At 41.3% G+C, this 21,971-nt stretch overlaps 1 protein-coding gene across 3 annotated transcripts in view; it reads left to right on the top strand.

The window, feature by feature from the left end:
- The window catches only part of dlg4a (discs, large homolog 4a (Drosophila)), an 86,147-nt gene that overhangs the window by 5,143 nt on the left and 59,033 nt on the right, over positions 1 to 21,971 (top strand). Inside the window, exon 1 of one of the 3 annotated variants that reach the window (XM_013272336.3) lies at positions 11,628 to 12,194. The exons of 1 other annotated variant lie outside the window; for it this stretch is intronic. In XM_013272336.3, coding sequence (XP_013127790.1) covers positions 12,165 to 12,194 — 30 coding nt within the window. In that variant the 5' untranslated portion in view covers positions 11,628 to 12,164. Of the gene's footprint in view, positions 1 to 11,627; positions 12,195 to 20,640; positions 20,764 to 21,971 lie in introns of those variants that run through there. One more of the 3 variants, XM_013272335.3, reaches the window with a different exon arrangement.

Genomic DNA, 21,971 nt, shown 5'->3' with positions numbered 1-21,971 from the left:
TGTCTACATTCTTAAATCCACCGGCTTTCTGCCACATGAACGGCTGATTAGACATTTGCTTTTGAGGAGCAGCCGAACAGACTGACCGGTGAGTGCACGACGTATATGAATCTGTTTTTCTTCTTGCAAGTGCAGCAAAGATTGAAGTCATTTGTGTGTAATACGGCTGCTGAACCTCTTCAGTGTCAAGCATGAGCTGCTGGTTTAAACTAGTCAACAAGGTCATGCTGCACCCCACCGCTATCTTAGCAGAGTGCCACCACAGAACATCATTGTTCTGTGTCATCATGTGGGAAATCCACATTAGATTTGTTTTATTTCTGGTGTGTAAAGCTACTTGAAAATCTAGATTGTGCCATGGTCCATCTGTGAATGCCAGCCTACCATGCATGCATGGATGTGAGGCCCATTTGAGTACTCAGTCACACTTTGTCTCTTAATCAGTAGCATCTATCCAAGTTATTGGGAAATCATATAGTATTTATGAATGTTTGCTGTTCATTGCCGCTGTTGCAATGTGATAGAAATGCACTTGATTTCCAGCCATAGTGCAGCCCCTGACCTAGTTTGCCCTCTCAATAGTTGCACAGTGTACCATTAGATATATTAGACAAATTTCACACAAGTTGTGGTCATCACTGGCTTTTTTTTTTTTTTGCCATTTCCCCATACTTCACAGATTTTCTGCTATAAAAAAACAGCAGCAAAGACAATCTCTTTGTCTTGTCTTTTGTGATGTTTTTCATGTTTCTGGGAGAGAGAACGAATGGCCATTAAAATTAAAATAACTTACAAGCTACCCAAAGCTTGCATCATTTTGTAATGCACAGTAAGTTTGCACTGCAGAAAGCTTCTCGCCTCTTATCTTCAAAACTGGCTGCAGGCAGATTGTTGACAAGTACAGACGATAAAATCTCTTTGTTAGCTGTTCTTCTCTTCTTCTTTTGGTTATTTGGTCTTTGGTCTTAATTTGTCAATTACTGGGCCTAAAATAACTTTTTTCAGTAGTCCAGTATGTCACTGACAACATTAGTATTACATGTCTTACTGAAACTCACAAGATATGATCAGAGATAAGCCAGATGCGACACAAAGTAAGACTCTTCACATCACAACAAGTGTGGGGTTTTTTTCTTTCTTTTCTCACTCCTTTTTGGTCGGGGCTTCTCTCTGATTCTGGCTTGGTGTTACTAGATTCAGCAGAAACTGTAAAACGGCACCTATTCAGGTTGTGCTGCATGTGTGAGGCAAGGCAAATACTGTATCTCCTTGCTCTTTGCAAGCACCAAGTCTTCCATGAGTCACGCAACATTTGAGGTTAAGGATTTTAGAGAGAAGAAAAAAACAAAAGGGGAAAAAGATGAATGTCTAAAATCAGTAGATTGATCCTCTGATTTAACCCTTTACCGGCACGATTTAGCCTCGCTTGCTGGAGTGCCGCTAGCACTGCAGTTGTTCTTCTTTGACAGAACAAGCGGGGAAATATTTGTGCACTTACAACGCATGCATAGACAGTGCTGTGCTACACCATGCTGTTAAGATTTACATGTTTGGATAGAACTGTGGGGATCACTGATGCGGCACAGGCTTTCCAAAACAAGCACTGCTTGTAGAGTATTAGTCATTCCAAAGCAAAAATAATGTAGCAGTAAAGGAAAATCAAACACTATTATCATCCTTCAAATTTCTTCTTACTCTCACCTCGAATCTGCAGCAAACTCCAACGAGAGACAACACATTAAACCTCTGCCTAGTACATGTCTCTTTTTTGCCTCACAAAGGCAATTGAGGTAACATAAATGAGTTACCACAATGCTGTCTTTTCGAGAACACAGTCCAAGTGGTATAAATGATTAATAGGCTTCTTCACTTGTCTTTCAGCTCTCAAGGGCCCCTCTCTGTGTCAGCCTTGTAGCTGAGATATAAGAATAACGTGCCACTGGTCTCCACAGATTCTCCCTCAACTCTCTGCTTTGTGATTCATATTTCATCTCACCTCTATTTGCCACAAGCGGAGCAAAGTAGTGACTCAAAAATGTTATGAGATAGTGACGACTTTAGCCCTTCTGTTATGTTGAAAAGTACTTCTCTCCCCTGATTATAACACACAGGCAGTTTTAAAATGCCCGGAGGCACATTGGCAACTTTACTTGTATGTACCTGAGACAAAATTTCAGGTCAAACGAGATCAGTTGTTGTGTTAATTTGTTTTCATTCATGGGTGTTAATGGTATGCCAGGGTTATTTTCGTTACCAGTTGTACATGCATGAATGCACATGCATGAATCTTAACTCGTTTTTGAACCGAAAAGACATTTGAGTTCTCAGTTTTGCCCCTCCAAAATATCACAACAACGTCTGTCTTTCAGCAGTCTCTTTAAAGCTTTCACAGATGAGCTGATTGATGATAAGTGCTCCAATACAGAGCTGCAACTGAGTCCCCTGAAGGCCTTGGGAAGCTCCTTAGCTGGACACGACTATTCTTCGAGTGACCAAATTTCAAGTGTTGGCGCGAAAAAACATGTCTGAGCAATTTGGGCTCTTCCTAGGAGGCACGGACATTCATCCTTCAATGACTGCTCCGTCAGAAGCTTGGCCAAGACCTTGAATGACCATACAGGTGACCGACTGGCAGTCAAAGCCATGGCAGGTGGTAGTGGGCACAAGAAGGAATGTCAGAGCTCTCAAAGCCCAGACTCTGACATCCCCCATTTGTCCTGCTGTCAACTGCTGGGGGCTTTGAAAGGGAGACTGTTTTCTATTTCTGCACACAGACAGTCCAAGCATAAAATCTGACTGCAACTTTCACACGGGCACGAGCAGCCAACTGATAAATAAGGGTAAAATACGAATAAGATAGGATTTCTTCTGCAGGGTACAGTAAATTGTACTGTTCTTTCTTTCTTTACTGATTTTGGTCCCGCCCACTGACACAGTCAGAGCAAACACTTCAAACATCATTGTGTTTTTTGGCTCAAATAGGCACTTTTTCCACCAGGACACTTTTACAGAGAAAAGCCATTTGCATCACTCTATTCTTATTAATTGCTCTAAAAAGCCATTATAGTGTGATGTGGAGAACCAGCATGCTCAACACAAGGACCCTAAAACTGTAACAGCAGAATCAGATGATTTATTTATTATTTATTTACCTGTTCAAATGTGTGCCATGTGGGCTATTTCTTTTTGTTACTCCAGCCCTTGATAATGTGACACCATATCAGCATTTTAAGTAATTTTTATCCAAAACATGTGTTTGTTTCTATCAAATGAGCAGCAGTATATGCTTAAAACATGAAAAGAACAATACTAATATGTAACATCTACTTGAGGTTGATTTCTTAGTAGTAGTACTACAGAATTTTACCAGCAGATGGTGTACAACTCCGTGTAATCAGACACCACCACTTTTTAAAATCAAACACAACTAGGTGTTAGGTAACATTTTAACGACCCTTTAACTGTAATTTATTATCCAGATCGAACATATCTATCTATCTATCTATCTATCTATCTATCTATCTATCTATCTATCTATCTATCTATCTATCTATCTATCCTAACTTTGTGGGTATAATTAATGCTTCCGAGCTTCCCACATCAAACCTAAATTCATTTTTTCCCACAAGGCTCTATAATCCCAGTCACTTTCTACTGTCATGTGTACAGTATTTTTCAGCTTAACATCAGGGTTTTACTCCCACCACCAGCTCTGTTACTCAGGCTCATATGCCAAGGGGGGTGAATGTGAGCTATATCATTACATGCTGCAGTGGACAAGTGAATGCATTAGCACCCCTAGAATTCCCCAGCTGCTTATTAATTAACACGCTGTGGGTTGGTGGGAATTATCAGCAAGGAAAGGTTACTGCAAGCTAGCAAGCTACGCTAGTGTTAGTCAGGGAAGTGCCTTATTCGACGTGTGTGTGGTTTTGCTTTATCAGTGTGCCAAATGCCATTTAACCAGGCTGGCCGCTAAGCAGACGGCATGCACTGACAAGTGGAAGTGAGTTGGCTAATCATACAGCAGTGTTGTTGTGAGGTATTTGAAATGTGCTGTATGTTTACTGAGCTGTCTATCTGCCTTCAAATTGTGAATGCACGTCTAATTGTTTTGTTTGTTATCCGCTGGGCGTATTTCACATCCAGAAGAGCAAAGACCCTGAAACGTAAATGATAAATTCTTTCACTGATTTTTCAGCCTTATTTTCATGTATTAGTCATGGTGCTGGCATGCGTATAACGCCCACAACAGTGTGCCAATGTTCTCTGTAGCAGCCTGGTTTACTTCCGCCGTCCACTGATGTCTCAAGGACTACAGGGACGGTTTGAGTTTCATTTTCATTCCGCCTGGTGGTATTACAGAGCAGTTTTGATGGTCCGACAGCTCCTCTGCCTATCTGCACGAGAGAAAATGATAGGAAATTATATAACGTGCTGTCAAAGTAGTGGATCCACATTTGAGAAAATGCAATAAAGAGGAGATGAGAGCCATTCTGCCACTCAGTGGCACTATGAGCTGTGCTAAGTAAGCAATGATGATCAAGAGTGTTTCTCTTGAACTGCTTAGGCTGAGTAACTAAATCAACAAGATCACAATGAAGTGGTTTCTCACAAACACAACTCAACACAACACAATGAGTAATTAGAATCATGCACACACGTCGACATCACTTAATTATACATCCTGAAATATGGGGAGCAACGTTAATGAATTAACGTTTTTTTAAAAAGAGGAAAGTATGGTGAATCACAGCTGACTCCTCACTAAAGTGTGAGGCATGCTGGTACATGTAGGCAGTGTGAGACAGACTGAGCGGGAGAACAAACAATTCTCTGTTAGCATGGCAAATTATAGTGTGCATTTCATTATACTGTACCCTCAGCAGACTACAAAGACTATGGTACAGTGTGTCCACATAATTAGCAGCAATGTTTTCCTTTAATTGTCACTGTTAAAGGCCATGAAACTCATTTTTACAATTAGCTGACTCTGACCAGTGGTGACCTACATGAACACCTCTTCGACCAAAGTTTTACAAAAGTTTTATTTAATGGTGTTTAATTACTGGTGAGTTTACAGAGGATCTGTTATGCTCATTTCTAGCTTTCGTTAGATCTTTATTGCTGGACTATACTAGAGTAGCTTTGCATCTGTCACATTTCAAGTTAATCCTTATTTGTCTTATATCAGACCTTGTTCGGTTTTATTTATATAGCGCAGAATCACAACAACAGTTGCTTCTAGTCGCTTCATCTCGTAAGGTGATAATGAATAGAAAGCCCAAAACAATCAAACAACCCCCTATGAGCAAGAACTTGGTGACAGTGGGAAGTAAAAATTCCCTTTTAACAGGAAGAAACCTCCGGCCGAAACAAAATCTGAGCATCCATCATTGTATATATAATGCAGGGGTCTCCAAGGCCAGTCCTCGAGAGCTACTGTCTTGCAGCTTTTTAGATCCTTGTTCCAACACACCTGAATCAAATGAATGACTTGTTACCTGGTCTTTGCCGAACTTGATGGCATGCTGAAGAGGTAATTCAGCTGTGTTGGAGTACGGCTGCATCAGTAGCTTTTGAAGACTGAGAGTTGGAGACTCCTGATATAGAGAAATAAGGAAAATGCTTACTAGGCCCACTTTAAGGGTATTTGTGCACCAATCATAATTTAGAAGTATTGCTCAAATTAAATTGATGTTTGATCATCGACATAAACGGTGGACATAGCTGTTGTGATGTCTTCCAGTGTTTCCTCTAGTACCGTCTTGGTTTTTAAAAAACTAGATATGATGAGGAGGGTGCATCTGACCTTGAAACTACATGCTTTCTAGTTGTCAGCTTGTCAATCACAAGTGGTTAGCCAATGAGAATACGGCAGATAATCCTGTATTTTTGAAACAGCATGACTGATGTTTACAAACCAGCCTTTTTTTTCTATAAGACCCAAAATGAATGATTGAGAAACTCACCAGCAACGTATTTACAAAGCTGTTTTTCTATAAGCTACTATAAAACAGGAAGTCTTTCTGTAACCACAGCTACCGCCCTCTGGTGGTCGTTAGATCAAATGGAAGTTTAAGGCACTTCTGTCTTTACTGGCTTAATTTTTTTCATTCTGGAAGCTGTAGTCATGATATTTACTTTCTATGTGTTTGGCAGATGCTGTACATCCTAACAAAGAAAACTGACTTAAATCTTGAAACTTGGATCTCAAAGACATTATGTGATTCTTTGCCACAGGAAGCACCTTTTTCAAATCATTATTCATTAAGTCTTTTATTTGGCTTTTTCAAAATGTCACAACCAGCAAAAAAAAAAGAGGTATACTGTGTTTTATAAAGCCGCTAGCTTTTGAAAAATATAGTTTGCATAATGGAAATTTTTGTAATAAAACCAGGTAGAATTAAATGTGCTTCCTGTGAGTGCAGAAATATATACTTATGCTTTCATTTTCACCTCTGTTGAAGCTTGAAAGCTGTAAAGTACCTGAACCCTAAAACCTGCTATCGTGTACCTACACAGACCATGCAGTAGCAATCTGACTGTGACAGTTTCCATCAGAAGCAAATGCTGCATACATCAGGCAAATTGTTGAACATCTGCCTTGGGACATGCAAAAATCCCAGAATCCAAACTGCAGCCTGCTTCCCGAGGCACGCACACATGGCGCATTGTGCATGTCGACTGGGGTGCAGATAGTTTACTTCAGGGAAGCTGCAGTAAAAGTGAGAGCAGACAGGCCCAGCAGTCACAATGATGCCCAGAAATAACCCCAAAAAGTGACACTTCTCCGAGTGAGTCTTGATCCACCTGTAGGTGTCTCCTGTCTTTGACAGCTAGGGTCTCGGTTTTTAAATCAGCTGAATTTTTGGACAGAGAAAAGAAATTTGGCAAGAGAAAATCCAACAATGTTTCAGACTGGAATATAACTTATATTACTTAACTGATACTAATGTTTAAAAGAGCCTCTTTATAGATTTTTGAATGTGAAATATTTGACATTACAAAAGAATATTATTATTCAGCAAAAAATACTCCACTATATTGCATGAGCAATATCCTTTAGCTTGAATAAAGATGACCCCATGAAAATATTCCATCTCTCTGTGACTAGAAGTAGATCTGGCGAGTGTCCCACACAGCAGCCCCATGATCTGGATGTTCTGCCTGGGTTTAGCCTGTTTAGATGGCCAGTGCTTGTCCTTGGCCTACTTTTTTTGTCAGAGGCACACCATAGATCCAAAAGACTTTAAGCTCAGCAGCACAGCAGGATGGAGACGACATATTTATGGGTGAGTGCTTTCTCAAGTCTTATTAAAGGACTATTATAATGGAGGTTTGTGGATGTACATGAGTGGAAATGCTCTCAGTATTCAAGCTCGTCCATGGGGAGAGGTTTTTTCTCTCTTTGCTACTCCTAGCATGATATATTTTTAACAGCATGTGCATGTGTAAGTGCGTGTGCCTTTGTGCATGTGTGGGTGTTGCACGGGCAATGAAAGGGTTCTTTTTTTTGGTTTTAAGATATAGATTTTCTCCTCATTTACATAATGAGCATGAATATTATGCTGTTTTCCTGTGACTGAGTTTTTTTTCTTCTGTCTGGGCCCACACTTTTCATTATTTGCACCAGAAGAATCATAACTTTGAGAATGTGAGAGTACTCAAGTTTTTGGCACAGGAAATGTGAGCGTAGAGCTGTTAGCTCACTCAAGAGCAGAATTATATAATCTTGTATACAGGTCAGCCATATTAGGATCATCTTCTGAGAGAAAACGCCTGTAGAGTATGCGGATCATAACTCAATCCAATCCTTTCATATGCATAAAAGCTCATACGCGCCACTTACGACTGAAAATGTACATTAATCACTGTCACAGTAAACAGATCACCTCACGCACATGCTGGTGCAGCCTTACATTAATTACTAATGCATTCAAACACACACACACACGACGTGTTCCCATTTTCCCACTAAAATATTTACACAGACATAAAATGTTTTTGAATCCATGTATGAAATGCAGATGTGTTCACCTCCATACAGGGAACTCACGTTAGATGTATGCATTTTACATAAACGGAGACGTCTCTGTTTATGTGTTCATTGCAGAAGAGGAAGCTGCCAATTCTGTCGGCAATCAGGGCCGGGGACATAACGAGTGCTGACAGAGAAATGCGCAGTTAAATGAAAAACACAAACCTAGCATCATCACAGATGTGAGAAGTGCAAACAATTATCTGTGACATTTACAGATGATTTGTAAACCCATTTTAGTCAGGAATAGTTTAGCAGAACAGAGCACAGGAGTGCGCTTCAATACACAACAACTCAGTTCTGCAACATGGAGAAGGAATCACACTAGACTTAATTGTTTTGGGTGTTTTTGTTCTTTTTTATTAAACTAAAATTGATATCACTTGATTGATACCCAGGAAATTAATTAAGAGTAAGTTGAGAGGACAGATTCCGACTTTTTTCATTCCCTTAAATCCAGCAGGTATGCTGAAGCAGCTTTCTTTTTCACTTTGTTCTTTAGGGTTTGTTTGTTTATTGGGTTTTATCTTTAAATTTCTATTCCCTTTCTCTATCAGCCAAGAAGAGATTCTTGAAAAATGTGACAATAGGTGACAAAATCCACTTTGGTCCGCGTGAAAGCCTGTAACAATGTTTTTTACACTTAAATAAGCGTTTTTTACAAGTGCAAAAAGACTCTTTACACCGTCTTCCTCTTCTTTTTTGTATAAAGTTCCTCTATGTGGTTCTGTCCCACTAATACTGCCCGGGGAAGCACAAATAAGGAAGATAATTTGATTAACTCAGACTTCAGAAGCTTGATAATTAGGTTGGAATAGAAGTTTATTTCTTCACCAAACATGGCAGATTTTCTCTCTCATCACTTCCCCTGAAAGCATCTTAATAGATTCACCAGTGGCTATTTTACTTCTCTCGTGTAATTAAAGAATTTCGTTTTTTTAAAGAATAAAATGATGGGCAAAAATTGATGATGGTGATGTTTTGAAAAATCCATTTCATTATCAATCAACTATAATGATATACACTCACCAGTCAGTTCATTAGGTACGCTATGCTAATGTCAGAGCTACCTTAATTCTTCGTGCTGCAAACATTGCTCCGAGATTTTGGTCCATATCGACACGACAGCATCACACAGTTCCTGCAGATGTTTTGGCTGCACATCCATGATGTTGATCTCTTGTTCCTCCACATCTCAAAGGTGCTCTGTTGGATTGAGATCTGTTGACTATGACATTTGAGACATTTGAGTACACTGAGCTGAACCAGTTCAAGACAGGATGGATCCATGCTTGCATGTTGTTTAAGCCAAACTCTGACCCTGTGTTGGGGTAGATGACCTTATGACCCTATGTTGTTGAGACTTATCAGACCAAGCGATGTTTTTCCAGTGTTTTGGTGAATCCGTGTGAACTGTAGCCTCAGTTTCCTGTTCTTAGCTGACAGGAGTGGCACCCAATGTGGTCTTTTGCTGCTGTAGCCCGTCTGCTTCCAGCTTTGACATGTTGTGCATTCAGAGATGCTCTTCTGCATGCCTTGATTGCAATGACTGGTTATTTAAGTTACTGTTTTTCTGTGATACCAGCGGTCACTGATCTCTGGCATGTTCACAGAGAGAACTGACTCTCACTGGATATTTTCTCTTTCCTGACCAATACCTGTAAACCCAAGAAACGGCTGTGTAGTAAATCCCAGTAGGTCAGCAGTTTCTGAAACCAGTCTGGCACCAACAATCATACCAAGGTGAAAGTCACCTTAATCATCCTTATCCCCATTTTGATACTCGGTTTGCCTTGACCTAAACTGTCTCCATGCCTAAATGCACTGAGTTGCTGCCATGTGATCAGCCTAGATAACTGTGCTAACAAACAAGATGAACAAGTATACCTAATGATGTGCCCGGTGAGCTTATTTGCCTCTGATGACACATATGTGGTCCCTTTCCAGTTTAAAAACAAATATTTATGTGGAAACCTGCATATAGTCACCAGCTCTAACATTCAGTATTTCCTTGAGCTGCACAATAGTAACAGAAGACTGATTGTCACTGTGATAAATTAGACCGATCAAATTAAATGAAGTATATTAATCAATATTTTACTAAATAAAATGTAGCACATTATATTTCCTTATTACACATTGCTATCTTGTATAAACAACATCCTTCCGAGATGATCTGCAGCGCTGTATAATTTTTAAAACGGACAAAAGTAAGAAAAACTGAGTCTTAAAAGATGAAAGAAAAAAAAGCCTTGGGTTATAGTGTTTGAGTCTTTAAATACATTATAAATAGAGTTGTCAGAAGGCATCAAAGGCTAGTGGAAGTGAATAAATGTTATATGATGACAATTGAAATATCACTTCACTGTGCTTGAATCTCTGCTCATTAAACCTCTGTCACACAAAGCTGCCGTGCAACTTGTAATAAGTAAGGTTTGTAGTTCAGCATGAGCCAAGAGACGACGATCAGATGTCCGAATGTAAAGTAACAGGTGTTTAATAAAGCGCAGAGAGGTAACTAGGGTCATCTGTCTGTCAAAGCACGACTACAAGTGTATTACTAACAGTAGGATGAGGCCATCTGTGAACACAAAGCGTTTCGGTTTGTTTCATTGCGCTGTACATTTCGATCAAAGCCTCTACTCTCATCCTGGGGAATAAACGTGTGTTCATCATTTCGAATTGCTTTACTTCTGCACCATTGCTCCAGCATTGTGGGGGGCTGGAAAGTGGGGATGTGGCTGGGTGAGGGGTAGATTTGTACAATTATAGAACTGATGATGTAAAGACACTAAAGCACACATTCCCCCTTATATAACCCCAAGTGGTACAGTCCACAGTCTTAAAGGCAGAGTGTGCTGAGAGGATTGCATGCATTTTTTAATCTGTTTTAGTTAAACTAAACACAAATGTGAACGAGGTCATCAAACAGAGGAAATCATATAACAATTCAGACGGAGAGCGGCTAAAGAAAGTTTCAACACATTATCATTAATGTGTCTATTTGGAACTATTTAAGATTAAAATATTCCTAAAATCTCAAATTATTACTGTCCTTTGTGCTCCTCTATAACCTGAGTGCATATTTGCACAGCCACGTGGAAATATGCTCAGGTGGGCAAATCCAATGCAGAGTTACTGACTCAGACCTCAGTCCTACAAGGGTGACCATATGACAACAACAAGCCTCCCTATTGCCATGGCAACAACTGCACCATTGCTAAGGCAACAGCTGCAGAGTGCTACAACAAGCAGAAAAAACCTTCATGTGTCTTCAGTTTCTTTTTTTTCCCATCCGGTTAAAGCAAACTTCAGCTTCATGTGATCCGGTCTTCTCTGAGTCGCTCTCGCGGTGCTTCATGGTTTCTTTTTTTCTGTGATGCATATGTAATTCACACTCTCCTCCTCAACACATTTTCTTTCGGTCTAATTCCTGCTGTCTTCACACACACACACACACACACACACATACACACACACACACACACACACGCACACATGCATACACTCACGCACTCACCCACTCTCCCTCTCCTTTTCTCTCTCCTTCACTGTCCCCTCCCTCAGTTCTTCCTCTCCATCCTCGGCTGTTTCGCTGTCTTATTCTCCGTTTCTCTTTTTCCCCTTTTCTTTCCACAGTGTGACCCCCCCCCCTCTTTTTTGTTAATCCCACCACCCCTGCCTTCCATCTCCATCCTCCCCTTTCTCCATCTCTTTTTGTATTCATCCCATCTTTTCTCTTTCTTTTCCACCGTTCCTTAGATAGACTCTCACCTTTCCTTTTCTCTGCTCTCTCTCCCTCTCTTTCTCTCTCTTATACTAAATTCTAAGACCACCCTCTCTCCTCTCTTCTCTTTTTTTTCTCCTTTTGCTCACTCTCTCTATTTCTCTGTGGCCCTCCCCCTCCCTTTTCATGTTTCCCCCCTCCCTCCATCCTCTCTTTCCCTCGCTGGTTCAGTTAGTCAAAGAAGAGATTCACGGAAGGAGAGAAAAGGGGGGAAAGGCAGGACGAGAGTGAGAGCGCAGGAGTGGGGCAGGCTGGGGAGAGGGGTGTGGGGTCTCAGCCCTCTGTCGTGGGGGGTTGGGGGGGTTGAGATACACCCCGATATTTGTTTTAAGTACCATGGACTGCCTCTGCATTGTGACTACAAAGGTAAGCCTATCTGTTGTTCATTACTCTAGCTCTATGTGTGCGTGAAACAGAGTGAGAGGCACCACAACTGGAACTGAACCGGGAAGAAAGCAGCCAGCTTCCTTCTGCCATCTCTCAATTGTGGGAATTTGCTGTCTTCGTGACATTTCGCGTGTTGTGCATTGTTTCTATCTTTGTGTTCGTTTTGAGCATTTGAACATTTCAGAAAAGCCTCAGTGCGAGCTGAGCTACCTGACTGAACACTCTTTGATATCTCCCTCTCTAGATGACCCTCTCTCCCACTCTCTGAATCTCCTACTCCATGTCATGCTTTGTGAGTGTATAAACAGGGGCTGGCTGACCTGCGTGGATGTAGCGAAAGCGGCAGAGATCTGATCCTCGGGTTGCCTGTGTGGGGCTTTGTGTCATGCCCAAGCTGCAGAGTGTGTCAGGCAGAGACCATGGGAGGGCACTATGCATGCTAATATTCCTCACAATTTCCAGCTGCTTTCTCCTAAACTCGACCGTAAGCACACGTGAAGCTTACCCACTGTGCAGCTGCAAACATCTGCAAACATAATGTATGAGCCACATGTTATATCACACACATGCGCTGCTCCAAGGAGCCAGCACTAGATATGAGATTAACTAGAAAAAGGAACATGAAGTAGCTTTAAGTCTGTTGTCCAAGCCTATTTGTTCAGATGTCCACAACCTCTTTAAGACCTTCAGATCATATATATATATATATATACATATATATATATAATTTTCTGATGGACATACCTACACAGCTGCACACAGATTCAAAAGCAGGTGAGCAGTGTACTCCAGCAGTTGAACCTGAATGCAGATTCTGGCAGGAAGTGATGACAGAAAAAAGAGGAAAACAAAAATACACGCAAACACACACACACACAGGCGTGTGAAGGTGCTGATCATCTGAGATTTCCATTTGTTCTTAATTTGTGGAGCAGGCGTGAGTGCAGCTGGTCCTTTCAGATGTATTACGTAAATTTGCGCTTAACTGTGGCACATTACATTCATTTGCTTATCAAGCTCTCAGTTTCCGTGGCAACAGAGATTAGTGGTTAAACACAGATAAGTAGGTGCAGTCAGATGAGCAGGGAGACACACTGCGCGCGTGTACAGCAAAGTACATTAAACACGTTTTTTGTTTGCGAATTTCACACCATTTCACGTCCTTCCCTAATGACAGAACTTCCACACAGATAGCTGCTTTTCGCTTCTGCAAAGCAATTTTTGTTACCTGGCACCACGCAGTGTGACAAATTCATTGAGAGAGAGAGAAGGGGGGCAGGAAAAGGAAGCTTCAAGGTATTTCTCCTCCCTGGAACACCTGCACCTCGTGCATTTTGTTTTATATCACTGAGCTTAGGACAAGAAGAAAAATAAGACTGTAAGTAAAAGACCACGGTTGGTAACTGTGGGTTTTTCACCCAACCGCTTCCAGGATTCTGCATGGCTTTCAAAGTGTGAAAAGACTTAGTGTAAAGCTGGCACAGAAAACCCAAGTATTGCCAAGAACTTGTGAGACAGATGGTTGGTTTATAAAAGGAAAGGTGAGTGCGCATAGATGTGCAAAGTTATGCACTGACTGATTGGCTAAGCAGCTCTTAGACTGGCAAATGAAATGGCTATTCTTGGAGTGCCTAGATGACCGTTTCGCCCAGCAAAATGAGCTAAACCTTTGTCATTGGGGATTGTTTGTTAAACACAAACCAGATATTCACAAGAGAGCCTACGGTTCACTTGGATATGCCACAAAACTTGGTGTATTCCTTTAAATGTGCATTATTAAACTTTAATGGAGGCAGGCTGAACTGCAGGTGAGGAGTGTGGCTTGCCACCACGTAGCAGATGACGGGCGAGCAGCTCCCTGAGCGAGCTGTTCCGTGACACCCACATGCTGTATAACAAGTTATGTGAACAATGCCGCGTTCCCGTGCAGGTCTTTGCGCAAAGTTTTGGTGTGTGGGTGAAGCCACAGTCAGCCGGTGAGTGACAAATATCTGATACCGCTACACAGAGCACACCAACTAGAACCGGAGCACTGCTGTGCCGTGCTCTTTGACGGTTAAAAGGCGTCCCCCACTGAGTCGGTGGGTTGAGTATTTTGGCCAGAAAAGTCAGGCAGAATTTCTCCCCGAGAAGTTGAGAAAGGATGTCTTTGAGCAAAAGAACCAGAATTAGTACAAATTTGTGAGGAAAGCCCATTTTGGATAAAAGATGATTTCATCTTCAAGGTAAAAGTGCAAAAGTTGTGTCCCTTTCTTTTTTTTTACAGTTCTTATGACGCTATTACTTTTCTCTATCCTCCTACACTGACAGGTTCAAGTTTTGGCTTGGATAAAATTTGAAGTAACTGCAATTTGACAGTAATCTTGTTATTTATAATTCATGGAGCAAATGACCAGGAAACTCTCGGCATTTCAATCGATTCTCCTGAGCGAATTGGACTTTTTAGCAGCTTATGTAATTTTCTGCTCCTTCCCACACTAAAATCTCTGGGAAAAGAAAAAAAAAGCAAGCAATAAATTGCAACATATGATGCCGGTGAATCATACACAAGTGTCATTACATAACATTTAGAACTAGAATATTAGGGCATATCGAGGAGACGTCACAAGATTTATATTTAGTTGCGTGCCTGACAATACCTTTGACTCTCCCTCCCTGTATGGCACTGAGTCAGAGAAGGATGGGTTGGTAATTTGAGAGGCGCGAACACAGATGATGCGCAAAAAGATTTATGCTCGAAAAGCAACTAATCTTAATTCTATCTTTGAGAAAATTGCTGCAATAAATCCACGTTCTCCTGTGCGGTAAGGAGGACATGCATTGCATTTCTGTTGCCTCCTCTTTTCTAGCCTCTTTTGATCATCCCTCCTTTCCCTGTTGTCACTCTCAATCCACTTCCTATTTCCACAGACTTTTTTTTTTGTCCTTCTTGCCTCCTTCACCTCTGTAATCCCTCTCTCGGTCCTCTCTCCCAGCCTCCTCTTTCCTTTATCTCATTTTACCTCCTCCCCCCATCCCTCCCACTCTGCTCACTCTACTCCTCCCTGCTCTCTGCTCTGTAGCTTACCTTCTGCCCTCTTCTTCAGCACTTTCAAGGCTTCCCTAGTTAGTGCCTTTTTTTTCCTCCAATGAATTATACATTTGACAAGATGTAGTCAAAGTCAGCAGCTTCGCATGCGCTTTATTGGCTTCATGTATGGCTACATCTGACATGAGCATCTTCTTCCCTGGATTTGGTTTTACCCTTCACATTTGTCTTTTTTTCAGTCTATATAAATATTTATATAATGTGGATGTGTGTTTATTGTGTGTGCGTGTGTGTCTGTGCGCTTTCAAGGATGAAAAGCTTATGGCTGCTGTATCTTACGCTAGCCCCGAGAGTCTCCAAAATGGAGTTACAGTATAAGCTAAACCCCTCTGCTCGCAAGTCCTTTCGAGCCTCCTCAATATTTTTCCAAGGCATCCACCTTAACAAGCGCCCATTCACCATGCCGTGTGATGCCTGTATGAATGTGTGCAGCAGTGTGTGCTGTGTGTCAGGATTAGTGATCCAGTGGAGAGCTCAGATGATCTCCACTCAAGGGCATGAGCATCCATCAGGCCTTTGTATGCAGCCACAGAGACACTGATCCTGCCAAGTGTCTCCCAGGGCACAGTGTGCGAAGCAGAGCTTGCCCCAGTGCAAGACCGATGCCACGGCTGCACTGTGCTGAGGGTCTCTGCTGGTCAGTTAAAAAGCACGGCAGAACAAATTTGTAGCTGTATAGAGACGGGCAATTTATTTATTTATTTCCCCCTTCGATTGCTCTGTCGTTATTTCTGCTCGAATGACAGCTTGCTTTTGTGCTTGAGATGAAATACTGGAAAAAAATTCAGGGGTTAGCCATGATCTCGGTTCGTCTTTATGTATGTATTGCACCACTCACCCACACGTTCATTTGTTTTACCAAAAGAAAGCCACGTACACCTACATGATCAGACAGAATGCATGCAAGCTGGTGAGCATTTCGCTCTAGTGCAAGTAGCTTTTGCACTGTGGATTGAAGCCTTGCTCAATTTAAAACTATGAATTTTTTGCCTATAAAACCCATTAGATTCAAATAAAGAGGAGGTATAAGATCACCGTACACTTGCTCGCTTCATATATTTGTATAATAATAATAATTATAACTAAGAAAGTCAAACTGCTTCATGTTAAGTTTTTTTTTTTTCCAAATCGTATGCCCACCAGTTGCCTTGTTTCACTATCTCAAGCCTGGAGAGTCAACAGTGGCGAGGGCTCACTTCACGTATGAGTATATTTCAGGTCCTTTATGATGCTCATCATCCCCACCAGGCGCTTTAGCCAGCAAGAAGGCTGTTAAGAGCTTCTCTTTGTCAAATGCACACAGCACAATCTGTGCTCCTGCTTCTGCTGCTTCACTCTGCTCTACTGTCTCTTACAGTGAGAGAATGAGCAAAGCCTCATCGTTTCTTTTGAACTCGAATGGTTCGGTGCATTAGGTGGATATTCTTGTAGGGTAGATGCTCAGTCTGCGTCTTTAGTGCTTTTTTAGTTTCTCCTTTGAGCCTCATTTTGGGCAGATGGCTACTTCTTTTGATTTAATAGGGCAATGTAACGTTAAACAGTGAACACGTATTTAAACAACAACATTAGAATCTTTCCATTTTGTGCACTAAGAGTGCCACCTTCAAGGGTCTGATGCTCATTTTCATTGTTTTGGCTGTCAGAATCATCGTCCATCCTCAAATTGTCCATATGACAGATGACAAATTAGATATATCATTGCTTGTTTGGGTTGGACACTTTGTCATTTCACATTGAGCAAGAAGGCTAATGGGGAGCCGTGAGCCTGCTACGGTGGACCGTAAGGAGGGCAGTGGCTGTCAGCTATACCGCTCCGCTCTGAGCAAACAAGAAACACAACAAAGTGTCGTGGCAACCTGGAAAATTCAAAATCAATAGCAATGAGAGTGTACATCTAATGATGTTGATAGAGTCGATAGAGGAGGCTCTGTCATCCTCATTAGGGTCAAGGAGGGTCAGGCTGTCACTGGATCCTTATGTAATGACACATTATGCCCACATTGTAGGCTTTTTAGTTAGAGATCATATAACTAGCATGTCATATGTGGGGAAAAGAGGAAGGTCAAATAAAAGTGACGAAAACAAGAAAGCCAAGCTGATATCATTGATGTGGACTTGCAACATCTTTGCATGCAGGATCTTAATTTCTTAGAGAGCTGATTTTCTTTCTTTTTTTTTGTAATACAGCACACAATGACATCTTGTGGCACATTAAAAAACTACAGCAAAGGAGCTCATGACAGTCTGATTCAGGAGTATTCATACACATTTCACATGCCTGTACCATACATATGTGAAGCTCGGATGCTGCATTGGCCCATGCCAAAATATATATATATACACACACACACACACACATATACATATATATATGTATGTAGGGCCCTGTGTGTTTCCTCATATATCATAGGAAGCATCTGAATTACTGTATCAGTGATTCATGAGCAGTCCCCCTGTCACAGGCACTCACATTCACAACAGTCTCATCTGAAATTCAGGTCACGATTTCGGGGGTTTTGAACCTCCTGCCTGGCAAAGAGCACAAGACTGAACAGAGTGCAAGTCAAATTCGAATTATATGCTTAGTAACCCTAATGATAGACCTCGCTGCCTACATGTGCGGCTTTGGCCCTGAGAAGACACGGCACACGACGTGAGCTAATGACGCTATGAGAGTTCAGACGTAGTGACACCCAGCACAGTAACGCACAAGTGCGCATATTTTCTCTGATTTGTTTGTCTCTGGCTTTGTATCTTCATGTTCCTCTTATAGGTGATGTCAGTTGCCTAGCAACCAAGCAATCAGGGCCCGATTGTTGCCATGACAACATGGCAGGGGTATCATCATGGAGAGAATAGAGATGAAAGGAGGAAGGGAGGGAGAGAGGAGAGAACGGGAGAGATAGAGAGAGATATGGAGAGAGAGAGAGAGAGACCTGCCATTGAAGGGTGTTGACAATGTGAAGCCCACAGCGTGCAGGTAGGAGGATGACCTCTGTGTAGGCGCCGGCAGAGGATGCTCATGAATGCAGAGAATAGAAAATTAATGTTTGGTCTTATGTGGCTGGATTCGCGGGTTACACAGCGTTTAACACTCTTCTAACGGGCTTCACTCCAGATGGAAATGTCACGATGTGCTTGAGTTGTCTTTAGTTACAGAGAGCGAAGCTGCGCAGAACCCACAGCTCACTGTGTCGCTGAGATCCAGAGGGCTGTGGGTCTAACCTCTGCAGGTGTCATAACCCATCCATCACCCAACAGCCATCCACTGTAAAACAGTCCAGTGGGGTCATGGTGCATTTTACTCTGTTTATTCCCCAACCAAATTTTGCTCTCCCCCCCTTAATATAGCCATATAGCTGAAAGACATACAAAGAGAAGTAGCTGAAGTGCAATTTATGATGACAACTATCATAAATTGCCTGGAAAGGAGTTATATTTAGTTAAAAATTTGGGCAATAACAACTGATCAAAGACCACTCAAGTTTGTCTGAGATAAAAGCTTGAATGGCTACTACATAATAACAATTGGACACTTATGACAAGCATTGACTGTTATTAGCGATATCAGTATTTTGCATTAAGTCATGATGCATTCCTTAGAGAAAGGTTGTCTTACTCATTCATTGTTGACTTTATTAATGTGCAGCTTCTGGCTAAAGGGTTACGATACTGCTTCTAGTATACCTGTAGACAAGATTGTGATGTGGATAGAGGAATGTAAGTTATTACTTAAGAATTTGTACAGTTTGATAGAGTGTCTAATGCTTGCGTAAGAAACAGTATTTGCTATATATATTATATTTTATATACAGAAAACAGACAGTATAAAATAAAATCTAGAAACACGCTTCTTAAAGCAATCTCCAGGTCTTTGTGATGTGAAATGACTGATAAGATAAACATGAATTTGCTCACGTATCCTTGCTTAGGGATATGGGTATCACATTTTTGCAAAAACAAATTTTGGCTGTTTTAAAGCAAAAATACATCCTCAATACACCAGCCATGCAATTTACCAGTTATCACTGTGCTAGGTTATTGTGAAGTGATAAGGTGAGAAAGTATCACAGGCTATATTAAGATGCTATTTGCACCTAAAGTGAAAATCGTGATAAAAAAATATATCCTTTATATAGAAATAGACCTGAGCATTCAGACAACAATGCTGGCAGCTACTCTGAAGGTACAAATTACACAGACATCATATGTAAAGACTCATCTGTCCCACCTAGGAGTATTTGTAATTAAATCAGCTTTCATGTTAGAGTTTAAAAAGCTACAACACTAAGAGAAGGGTCCGATTCATTTTAACCTTTAGGGGTAAAGAGCTGAGTGTGTTTACTGCAGCACATATTTGACACACATCTTCAACAACTTCAGTGATCAGCACCCACATATTTTTACCACATGTCTATTATTAAATTTTGTTGTGCTTTATTAATTTATATTATTTGCTATTTAAAGAAACTGGGCTTCATCGCTGCAAATTCAACAAAATGTTGGGTCACTGATTTTGCAGCTTGGCATGCACCAGTTGATTTCACTGTGGCAAAACTTTTAAAAAACCCCAGATATTCTCTTTAGAAAGCAAAACTGGAAGCTGAAACCAGAAAATATTGGTATTTTATTCTTGCCTTAATAAGAAGGGATTAGCTGGTTATCAACTTGCTGTCAGCTATTTGACCAAATAAACCTTCAAAGTGTTCAGTCACCGTGTAACAGCGATGACATGGACATTTTTTCACTTCCTTTAATATTCCAAACCTGCGTGAGCTTATTTATTCATTCATTTTATCTTCTGTGTTAAGCACATTGAGATTGCATGCGATGCAATGAGCTATCTAGATACAATTGCTATTGCCGTTAAAAGAGTGGAGATGAAGGTGTACCCAGAGATTTCATATTTGCGTCAAACACGCTCTCACGTTCGGTGACGTCTGTGTGCTTAATGGTGAGCTAAAGAGGGAGCAAAGAGCAGAGTGAGTGGAAGCATACTGTAAAAAAAAAAACAACCCAAAAAGCAAAATCATATAAAAATAATATAAAACGTTGTCTCTCTGCCTGTATGTCCCCTTCCCCCTTCCCTCCCTCCCTCACCGGCGGTGGCAAACATATTTTCTGAGTCACGGCTGGAGCAGGCAGCTGGTCGTCTCTTTTCCGACCCTTGCCTTTAACACCAAGATACATCCAACACCAACAACTCTCTGCTTCCAGGAAAACTCTCTCTCTCTTCGTCTGCTACGGCACCCCCCTCCCCCCTTCCCTCACTCCCCTCCCTCTTTTTTTATTTCCCCTTCCCCTTCCCCAGCCTCCCATCTTTCTCTCTCTCCCTCTCTCTCTCTTTCCTTTTCTCCCCATCTCTCTCCTCCTCTACTGCGGGTGTCTGGGAGGCTGTTTTTCCTCTGTCTCTTGCTCATGAAGGGCCGCACTAAGCTCCCTTCTCTCTGTCCGTGTGTGGTAGGTAAATTCACCTCTCTGTTTGTGTCGTTCTTCTCCTTCCATCCCTGTGTTGCTGCCTCTGTTTTGCATGTTAGCTCAAAGTCTGCTAGTCGTACTGGCAGGCTTAGGGGAGGTCTCTACCTACATCTGTGCATACTGCATTGAACATGCTTGTAATCTGCTCCACTGTCATGGATTAATCAAAAAATATGTGTCTGAGGAATTTTTTTTCCATTTTATTTTTGCTCTCCTTGTACGTGTGCTCTGGGTAGATTTAATCATCCAGTTTGGGTATTACGTATGAACATGGCCCGGCACGTGTGGGTGTGTATGTACCAGTGAGCATGTTTCGAAATGCAGAAAGAGTGAAACTCTAGCAGACTTGTTGATTAAAGCATTACAGATTCATGCATGCATGTCTTTTATTCTACGTCTGGGTTGGTTCCCGCCTGTGTACGTCTGGGGATAATTCATATTCTTATGCACTTCTCTTCCCCCGAGGACTCTGGGACATTAGGCTAGTGTCCTTCTCAGATAAGGAAAATCATCCTGTTTAATCAGCTGGCATCGCTTTGAAAAAAGGTCATTTCATTTTTAGGGTTACAGTAAAGACTCGTGACCAACATCAGGTTAATGGGACACAGAGGCAAGCAAATGGGTTTTTCTTCTCATGTCCTGGTTACATCCCTACGTGCTGAAATACTGTTATTGAAGCAGCCTTAATTAGCTGACATGATGAGTCTCTACTTTGGCTGATCGAGTGTTTGGGACTAAGATGCCATTTAATGCAGTTCCACAAGCAGAAGCCACTGTGTATGCACATGTATGTGTTTGTGGTCGAACAGCGCTTTGAGCTGGTCATTATGGTGTGTTTGACAGGTTGGACTGCAGATTTGTAGCTCAAGTAGGTCTGATTTAGGAGCGCCATTAAATTTATGGACTTGTTGATTAGAATACAAAATGCAGTCTACACAACGTGGGGCATATGTAATGTTTTTTTTGTTTGTTTGTTTCTGTGTGCCACCATGTTGGATTTTAAAAGGAGTAGATTAAATGATAGCTTGATGCAATTTCCCTGATTTAGTGCACAAAGTGTTAAAAAATTCTATGTATCTCAAGAACTGGAGTTTGATGTTTTGATAACCTTTTTTATTCTTATTCTTATTCTGGTTGTTTACCTCAGTTGTCAAAGACCAAAGGTGTGTCAGTCAGAGTGTCCTACAGGT

This window comes from Oreochromis niloticus, linkage group LG10 (genome assembly GCF_001858045.2).
Source record: "Oreochromis niloticus isolate F11D_XX linkage group LG10, O_niloticus_UMD_NMBU, whole genome shotgun sequence".
Taxonomy (NCBI): Eukaryota; Metazoa; Chordata; class Actinopteri; order Cichliformes; family Cichlidae; genus Oreochromis; species Oreochromis niloticus.
Note: the sequence above shows the minus strand (reverse complement) of the source record. Positions and strands in the feature narration are given on the sequence as shown.